This window comes from Piliocolobus tephrosceles, chromosome 8 (genome assembly GCF_002776525.5).
Source record: "Piliocolobus tephrosceles isolate RC106 chromosome 8, ASM277652v3, whole genome shotgun sequence".
Taxonomy (NCBI): Eukaryota; Metazoa; Chordata; class Mammalia; order Primates; family Cercopithecidae; genus Piliocolobus; species Piliocolobus tephrosceles.
The window spans coordinates 97,650,568-97,661,169 of record NC_045441.1 but is presented as its reverse complement, the minus strand read 5'-3'; the positions used below and the strand labels follow the sequence as shown (position 1 = coordinate 97,661,169).

Genomic DNA, 10,602 nt, shown 5'->3' with positions numbered 1-10,602 from the left:
AGATAGATAGATAGATAGATAGATAGATAGATAGATAGATAGATAGACAGATAGATAGATAAACGGACAGACAGATAGATAGATAGATAAAAACTGCACAGCTCCTACTGGAAGGAAATTTGACAATCTAACAAAATTTTATACATAACGTTTGTCACTATACTGAACAATCTCACTTATATCTACAATAACAAAAGACCTGAAACAACTCTAATGTCCACACAAAGGCAACTAGTTGAATAGAGTACAAAAAAGAAAATATAGTACGTTGAAGCTGTATCAGTCCATGTCTACATGCTACTGTGATCTTCAGCATATATTTTTAAGAGAAAAGAAATGTGGTGAAGACTCTATAATATGCTACTGCTTATCTAAATAAGGAGGGAAATACCAATATATAGATACATATCTACAGATAATAAGCAAGCAGGGATGAGTTAGACTTAACTTGCTTTACATATTTGTCTACCTTGCTTTACGTATTTGACTTTAGAAAGATAGAATACTTTGCTTTACATAGTTGACTTCCAGTCTAACTTGCTTCATATTTGAGTTTAGAATGATAGAATACTTCTTACATAATTATAAAGTATATAATTATAAAGGTAAATAAAATGTAAAAAACAATTCTGTTTTTGAGACAGGGTCTCCCTCTGTTGCCCAGGCTGGAGTGCAGTGGCACAATCAACTCACTGCAGCCTCAACCTCCCGGGCTCAAGCAATCCTCCTACCTTAGCCTCCCAAAGAGCTGGGACCACAGACATGTACCATCACACCCGGGTAATTTTTGTTTTGCTTTTTTTTTTTTTTTGAGACAGAGTCTTGCTCTGTCACACAGGCGGAGTGCAGCCATGTGATCTCAGCTCACTGCAACCTCTGCCTCCCAGGTTCAAGCAATTCTCGTGCCTCAGCCTCCTGAGTAGCTGGGATTACAAGCACCTGCACCATGCCTGGTTAAATTTTGTATTTTTTTTTTGTAGCAACAGTGTCTTGCCATGTTGCCTAGGCTGGTCTCAAACTCCTGACCTCAAGTGACCCACTCGTCTCAGCCTCCAAAAGTGCTAGGATTATAGGTGTGAGCCACTGCACGCAACCAACAATTCTTAAAAAACAAAAATTAATGATTACTCCTACATTTCTGGTAGGAATGTAAAATGGAATAGCCATTATGGAAAATAGTCAGACAATACCTTAAATACCTAAACATGCAACTACCATATAACCAAGTTGCTACTCTCTTGGGCATTTAACCCAAGAGAGTACATTTAACCCAAAAGAGTACTCTCTTGGGCATTTAACCCAATGTATGACTTCATTTATGTAACATTCTTGAAATGACAAAATTATAGAAATCGATTACAGAATAACAGTTGGCAAAGTTAAGGCGTAGAAGCTGGGTATGACTATAAAGGGCAGCATGACTCCTGACAGTGACAGAAATGTTCTATAAAGTGACTGCATTGATGCCAATATCCTAGTTGTGATATTGTATTAATAGTTATGCAAGATGTTAATACTGGGGCAAAACAGGTACAAGCTATCTAGGCTCACTCTACATTATTTCACAACTGCATGTGAATCTACAACTCAGAACATTTAATTTTTTAAAAATCAATAAAATTAATAACCTAAACAACATAAGTGTGTATCCCGTTGGTGTTATAAACACAAAATTATTTCAAGAGACTTAAAACACAATATTGACTATAAAACCCTCGTATACTATGCCCTATGGGGGGGAAGTACTAAATTGTTTTACACAATCATATTGTTGGTGCTAGTGTTAGTGGTGGTGTTACTCCAAGACTATTCTATTCTTGTGTAGGATTAAACAGTTAACCAATTGTGAGATATTCTAATTACATTATTCTCTGTATTGTTGACAACTAGGATAAACGTGAAACAGCTACATAAAACTTGTATTCCTAAATTTCAATCGCAATTATCAGTATAAACTCATGTATTTTATCTTAAAGAAACAGATGAAACATACTACCTAGCTTTGTCTACTAAAAAGACTAGGAACAGTGACCAATCTAGTAGGAAAGGGCATGACTAGCTCTCCAGTCCTGGTCTTGTAAGCTAACTCTGAATCTGGGGCACAGAAGTGCAGGATAAGCCTGAGACATCTCGTAACACCAGATAACTTCTTCGCCATCAAGTACCACTAGGGTATTGTTTAAAGGACTTGATAACCAGCTTGAAGAGGTTCCTACTGACCAGAAATGGAATGAAATTTAAGCATCAATAAGGGTAATAACTGCAATAGACTGACATCCAGTATGGTTTAAATCCATGAGTTTATAATGACACTTAATTTTTCATCATTCTGAAAACGAGTAAATAAAGGCTAAGACTCAACAAGCATTTATCCTGCCTTTCCTCAATACGTTAAGAGAACTGAATAGTTAATATAGAGACGTGGCCGGCCAAGGTGGCTGTCGCCTGTAATCCCAACACTTTGGGAGGCCGAGGTGGGAGGATTGCTTGAGCCCAGGAGTTCTAGACCAGCCTGGACAACATGGTGAAACTCTGTATATAAAAAAAAAAAAAAAAACTACAAAAACTAGTCAGGCATGGTGGTAATGCCTGTAGTCCCGGTTACTTGGCAGGCTGAGGTGGAAGGATGGGAGAATCACCTGAGCCCAGGAGGCTGAGGCTGCAGTGAGCTGTGGTCACACCACTGAGTGTAGCCTGTTTGACAAAGTGAGATCCTGTCTTACAAAAAAAAAAAAAAAAAAAAAAGACAGAGAAGCTTGTTCCTATAAAAATATTCCAGCTGATAAGTAATGAACAACAGAATTAACATATCACTAATTTGCAACCCCAAATAAATTAGTAGACCTAGGACTATCACCGGCTCCCAACATAAGACAACCAGAAATCAGGTTCCATCTGATAAGACAACACAGTCTAACTATGAAAATAGTCTTATATATAAAAAAAGAAATTGAACATAAATCTGATCAAGCCTATAAACATCTTCTTACAGAATAGGTCAGGGAAACTTGGGAAATCATGAGAAAACAACTGGCAAAACTCATCAGGACAAACAGCTGAGTTCCCTAAACAAGCACACTGTAATGGTGACCAGGGGTGGTAGGGAGTGAGGAGTAGGTTTAGAGACTTGAGAAATGAATATCAACCAATAAATATCATAACAATGGCTGGATGAGCCAGAGATTTTGTTCCATGTATAATAATGGCTTTGCGGTTGTTTTTTTGAAACCGGCTCTCACTCTGTCACCCAAGCTGGGGCACAGTGGAATGACCATGCCTCACTGCAGCCTCACAGGCTCAGGACATCCCCCTACCTCAGCCTCCCAAGAGGCTAGGACTACAGGTGAGTGACACCACGCCTGGCTCATCTTTTGTATTTTTAGTAGAGATGGGGTTTCACCATGATGCCAAGCTGGTGTCAAACTCCTGGGCTCTTGTGATCCATCTACCTCGGCCTCCCAAAGTGCTGGGATTACAGGCCTCAGCCACCTCGCCCAGCCTGTTTGTAATTATTTTTGTAAAAAGAATTCTTTGACAGACATATTCTGAAATATATATACACACAAATACATATATACTGTAATATACATGGATGAAATAATATATCTGGGATTTGCCTTAAAACAACACATAAAGGGAGAAGAAACACATGGCAGTATACATGGGACAAGAATGTCGATAATTACTGAGGGTGGTGGAAATGTAGGTTCATTATATGTTATTTTACTTTTACATAAGTTTGAAATGTCCATAATAAAAAGATTTTAAAAAACAAAAAAGAAATGTGGAAAAAACATATTACAAACAGGAAGAATGACAGATCTACCAAATTCTTTAAGGGAGTATTCATCTAGTAACTCTTTAACCATAGTGCATTCCAATTTAAAAAGATGCCATCAGGTAGAAGATGCACTATTATTTTATGCATCATTAATAAAGTAAAAACCCTATGAACTATGACCCATTATTGATAGATATTTTCCTGATTTTAGAGTTGTCAGAATACAAAAATAATAGTAAGAATACACATAAAAATGGAAAAGTGTATGTTAGAATCGATAAAATACAGTGATCCATTAGTCCTTTTTTTTTTGAAAAAAGAGACTGGGTTTTGCTCTGTCACCCAGGCTGGAGTGCAGCAGCACAATCAAAGCTCACTGCAGCCTCAACCTCCTGTGCTCAAGCAATCCTCCTGCCTGAGCCTCCCAAGTAGTTGGCACTACAGACATGAGCCACCATGCCCGGCTGTGATTCATTAATTCTTTAACTTGAATTCATAAAGGAGTTTCTGTTAACTAGTATTACCTCAGTAAAATTACTGGCAATGTTACCAGATATGTGCAACTTACCTAGGCTGACAACGTTCACATAGATATGTATCAGGAATATGCTGCCTATCAATCCCCATGCAGTCAATATGTTGCCAAACGCTTAAAAAAAAAAAAAAAGCAGAACATATGTAATATTATTTAAGTCATCCTTAAATTAAGATTTGATATTCCATTTAACTATCATTTAATAAGCACCTACTTTGAGCTTAGCACTCCTAAAAGGTACTCTGAGAAATTCATAGAAATGTGTCTTCAAGGAGATAAAATTTGAGATGCAAAAGCAAGAGGACAAATATAGGATACATAAATTTTTAAAGCAAATACAATTTTAAAATATAAAATGTATAATTTATTCTACAAATATTATTAGAAATCACAACATAGAGATGGCCACACTACTTGTAATTAATGAGAAAAGCACCTTGGAGAATAATGAACTTGACTCGAACCTCATTTGGGAAATAGTAAGCTATCAGTGTAGCAACATTTATCAAATATCATGTATCAGATATGAAGAGAAGGTGGCAAGGCGCTTAACATATATGAAGAAAAATACTCATTTTGAGAAAAAGGAGGAGGTTAAAATTGGATTAGTGAAGTACAGATTATTTAGGACCTGGAATGTACAATAGCTGTTAGTTTGGTACAGTAGTCCCTCCTTTCCCCTGGGGGGTGTGTTCCAAGACCCGCAGTAGATGCCTTAAACTGCAGAGAGTACTGAACCCTACAGTACTGTTTTTTCCTGTACATAAATACCTATGATAAAGTTTAATTTATAAAGTTTAATTTATAAAGTAGATGCAGTAAGAGATTAACAACAATTATAACAGCATACTGTAATAGAAGTAAATGTGGACTTTGTCTCTCTCCTTTTCTCTCTTTCCTTCTGCCCGCCTCTCTCCCTCTTCCTGAAAATATCTTAGTATTTTCAGACTGTGGTTGAACACAGGTAAATGAAACCACGAAAAGCAAACCATGGATAAGGGGAAGCTACTGTAGCTATATATTAGAAGTAGTTTATTGTTATGTAAAGAATAACTAAGACTATTTTTGGAGTCAGGCGTATCAACTTTAGACACGCCTGTAGATTTCCTCTGTCAACAGGTAACAACTAGAGGTGCTTTGGTGGCATGTAGTATTAATTCAAAGAAGTTAAGAAACTGCAAGCAGAAAGATCAACTAAAGAGATGTTTCCAACATTCCACACTTGAGTTAAAGGAGGGCAGAACCAGAATTAACGCCAGAGAAAAATAAGTTAAAGAATATAAGAGACATTCTATGAAGAAAGAGATTAAACCTAATTACTTTTAATGGAATACACGGACCAGTTTGAGGCAAATTTCTTAATTTGTTATTATTGTATTTTATTGCCAAGACTAATTTGTCTAAAGTTGATACGCCTGACTCCAAAAACAGTCTTAGTTATTCTTTACATAACAATAAACTACTTCTAATATATAGCTACAGTAGCTTCCCCTTATCCATGGTTTGCTTTTCGTGGTTTCATTTACCTGTGTTCAACCACAGTCTGAAAATACTAAGATATTTTCAGGAAGAGGGAGAGAGGCGGGCAGAAGGAAAGAGAGAAAAGGAGAGAGACAAAGTCCACATTTACTTCTATTACAGTATGCTGTTATAATTGTTGTTAATCTCTTACTGCATCTACTTTATAAATTAAACTTTATAAATTAAACTTTATCATAGGTATTTATGTACAGGAAAAAACAGTACTGTAGGGTTCAGTACTCTCTGCAGTTTAAGGCATCTACTGCGGGTCTTGGAACACACCCCCCAGGGGAAAGGAGGGACTACTGTACCAAACTAACAGCTATTGTGTTGTTCTTTACTTTTCAACTGAGAATGTTTGGGCAAGAACTGACAGAATGTGAAATAGTTATCAAAGTGGAAAAAAGATGTGAAAAAGAAAAGTAGCGCAAATGACAAGGGTTAAAATAACAAATTAAATTAAATTTGTGGGGCAAATAATGATGTCATGCAGACAACAGAAGAAACAAAGCTAGAATATGAATAAATAATCAGAGCTGTGGATGTCAAAGAGATGAGTATAAGTAGTAGGAACATGTAAAAACAATGAGGCAACGTAAAGTAAGAATAGAGCCTTCCAGGAGACTACAGGCTGAGCAACAGAAAAACAGAATAACAAATATTAGATTCACAACAAAAAGTACTATCTGAGAAGTAAATACCTTGAATAATCCAAAAACTGTGAACTGGTCCTTCAATAATTTGTAGATGGATATAAAAACTCCTAAGGACATTTTTACTATTTTCTAATAGAGATAACTGTATATTATATATAGACCATCGCAGTTAAAAGGAAAACACTGCTAAGGTCATATATTAAAATAAAAATTATACACCAAATGGTATATAATTTATCGCATTAGACAAGATGAGCCAAAAGAAAGCTTTTTTATATGATTGGCTACAATATGATTTGACATCTTCTACTATGAGGAAAGCAAAGTGTCACTGAAGTTATTTTTAGTTTTTTAATTTACCTCCTAAATAAATTTACTGAAGTCATTATTCATGGTAGAATGTGTTACAGGTAATGAAAATTTATTTTTACATTTGGAAAGATATTACAATATGTTTTTATTATTAAGATAAACTCAAAGTGTTAATATTAAAAGTTTCCATAAAAATATCAAATTTTACATTCCACTTAATATTTGAATTTCTCATTTTTTGGCAAGAGTAAACAAAGTTTTTGAAACATAATGCTAATTGCATGTTTGTATCAATAATATTCAACTCCTAATCACCTAATCTAATAGATGGGGATAATATTACAAATAATGCAAAGTAATACTTGGCTTTAGGGTCCATTTTTATACTTACATTCAAATATGGGTATATGCCATACTATATCACATCAGATAATTAAGTAACACCATAATGACCAGACCCAGGAAATTCTGTAAAGCTCCCAAACTTTCTTGCCCTCTACAATGCACTGCTTAAGTACTCTCTGCTTCCCACCCTATGCAGGGGATAAACTCAGTAACTTTCAGGCTGAAATCCTACTGTTCCCTCTTCATCTTCCCCAAATCCTTCCCCCGCATTAAAAAAAAAAAAAAAAAAAGGAAAACAAAAATGAAACAAAACCCCACTTTCTGTCCCAATCACATCTTCTCTAGGGGAGGAGGCCTTTCTTGGTGGCTGAACCAGGGTTGGGGGAGGGGAGACTGGTTCTGGTTCAAGGAGACTCCAGAGTGCTGCAAGGTTCAAGTCAAAAGGAGGTGAGAGAGTCAGGTCAAACAAACATCAATCAAAATGTTTACTTTCCCCAAAACTGGAAAATCACAGTTGACTAAGCACAAATTATTCCAAAGGAAATACAAATGACTAAATTCTCTCATTTCTATCTTGTCTACTGCTATATTTATGTACTTGTACTACTACTGAACTAAGTGAAAAGAAAAATGTGATCCTACACGAATAAAGTTCAGAACTGACTGTTACTCAGTTAACAACAGGGATTTCTAGTAAACTCTTTTTTCACATAGGAAGCTTTTTCTAGGACTGCATCAATAGTAGAAGTCCCACTTAAAATATGTATTCATTAATTCCCTTGAAAGTGACTTTAGTTATCTTTTCCAACATTACCAAAGGTTATCAGTATTCAAGAAAAATAAAATAATGGTGTAAAATATTTTACCTGCATTTGTCACAACAGATCATGTATCCATCATCATGTGTAAAACCACATATGCACCTGGTTACATCAGTACCATAACTTCCATCCTCAGATGTGCTGATTGTAGTAGCACTGGAAGTTTCATCAAAATTAGGAGTGGTAAATATGCCTACTTCGTTTTTGCTAATAAGGACTGATGGAGGAGGGGAAGCCGGAGGTGTTGGAGGAGGACGAGCACCATAATTATGGTCCTGAATAATTAAACACAAATATAGCACAATATTATTTAATTTCAACAATGATATGAACCAAGCAACTTAAATAAATAAAATTCAACCCTTAATTTCAATACTCAAGAGATATGAGATTGGCTCATTCCTTCCTTAATACCATTTAAAAAATGACTTGGTGAAGCCAGATATTAAACCACAGTAGTAAGTGAATATATCTATCTTCAAACTGGGAGTGGTCACATTCACATCCAAATTTCATTCCCTCCCTACCAAATCATAAGATATCTTCATAGTCCTATGGTCACATACATAGCTCCACCTCCAAGATGAAAGAAGGTATTAAGATGTGAGAATAGAAGTGTTAAAAAAAAAAAAAAGAAAAGAAAACAGAAAAACACACATCTCAGAAATATGGAGCCTAAAGAATAAAAAAAAAGACATATTTATTGCTATAAATATAATACAGGTTTTTTTAATTTAGTAATTTTTATTCTGGTCCAAGTAGTAAACATCTCTCATAATTCCACCTCCATAGTATCACAAATGTGTTACTATGTAATTACGTTTGAATCTAAATGCTGCCTCTTACTAGATATGCAGCATTTAATAAATTAGATGGACTTTCATTTTCTCACCTATGAAATAAAAGGTGAAAACTACATCTCATGAAGTTGTTTTTAATGATTAAATAATATATGTCTGACACATAACAAGTGCTCAATAAATAACTATAAAATTTACGATATAATTCAAAAACTAAAAATTAAAAAATTAAAATTAATTACTATATAATTCAAAACCAATAGTAGTAGGTAGTACAACACAACCTTATCTATATTCTCTTAGGAAGAAATATCAAACTATTAACAGCATAAACTGCAAAATAATAAGAGAAGCTCTTCACTTTTATAGAACTTCAATCCCTTAATGGTTAATGAAAAATTAAACACCTAATTATTTTGATAGTATGAAACAACCATGCTTTTTAAACACGCCGTTTTAAGCACAATATCACACACATCTACTTTCAATATCTAAATTTAAAAATGTTTCTTCAAAGAAATGTTTAACACTTACCGCATAGGGCAAACCAATGTAACTGTGTGAATGATGTGAGCTGCTGGTATATAACTGGTGGGGATAACTGTTGGATTTCTCAACTACCACAGGGCTAGCTTCTACGGATTCTGGTCTGGGGGGAAAAAGTTGCATCAAAGAGAATTCCATTCATTTTTTTCTCTTAATCAATTAAAATGATAAAGTACTTATAGTAAAATATTGGCTATACATATACAATACCTACTTATAGCAGGTGGATGCACTATAGATAAGATATATCCCATCTAGATTATGTGTCATAAGCAAACTTCTGTTTAATTAAGTAAATGTCCCCCTCCAAGTTCGAATATAGTTTCCCTCTCTCTCATTAAAAAAAATTACTAAAGGCCAAATATTATTTAATAAACTCTACAGCACTGAGAAAACTAAGCAAAGGGGTGCAAAGAAGTGGTAGAAATAATTTAAGCAAGACTAAAACACACAGAATCTATATAGACCTCAAGTAGAACTGAAGTATGCATTTCAGTGTTCAAAAATATATGCATGTGTTGACTGTGACCAGATATTAACATAATAGTGTCTTGGAAATGTCAGTAAACTTAAGGAATAGGAAGTTTCACAATAAACCAGGATTATATGCCTGAAAAAAACATAAATAGCCAACTGTAAGATGAGCAATTCTGGTCTTAGATGATGGAGACTGACCAACTACTGATCCAACATTTGCCCACTGTTGTTGACTTACAAGCTCCCTGGCCTCGCATTTTACATACATCACTTTCCCAACTTCTTTACTCTTACCAATCCTCCTGAGCTCTATTTGGTTAATTCCTATTGATCAACGAGGTTGTGAACCTACAGCTGAGGTCAGTTCACACTAAAATTAATCTCTCCCTTGCAAATACTCAATAACATGATTTGTTTCTGTGCCTTTGTTTTACAAAACTATAACAGCACTTGAAAAATTTTTCATGACAATCTTTATCCTACCTCCTATTCAAAACTTTCCATTAGAACTTAGTACTATTTGCACTATTATTTAATTTAAGAATTTTTAGTGGTTATATTCTGATTCATCATGAGACTAGTGGCATAAAAAACATTTTTTACAGTCCACTGCTTCTTAATATACTGTCATCCCTTCACGAAGTCTCAATTTAGCTCTCAGTGGCTGCTGTTGTAAGCACTGTAGGCCAGAATTAGCAAAAAGGGGAGATACAAACTGAGGTTATCAAATGGTTCTAAAGGAGATTGCAAAGAGTCTCCAATATGTTCTGAATACAGTCATGCTTTGCTTAATGTTGGAGATACATTC

At 35.0% G+C, this 10,602-nt stretch overlaps 1 protein-coding gene across 3 annotated transcripts in view; it reads right to left on the bottom strand.

Moving 5' to 3' along the window:
- KMT2E (lysine methyltransferase 2E) overlaps positions 1-10,602 on the bottom strand; it is a 100,235-nt gene that overhangs the window by 42,737 nt on the left and 46,896 nt on the right. For all 3 annotated transcript variants that reach the window (XM_023192542.3, XM_023192543.3, XM_023192544.3), the window contains 3 exons: positions 9,306-9,420; positions 8,017-8,246; positions 4,350-4,430 (listed from right to left, as the gene is read on the bottom strand). In XM_023192542.3, coding sequence (XP_023048310.1) covers positions 4,350-4,430; positions 8,017-8,246; positions 9,306-9,420 — 426 coding nt within the window. The remainder of the gene's footprint in view (positions 1-4,349; positions 4,431-8,016; positions 8,247-9,305; positions 9,421-10,602) is intronic.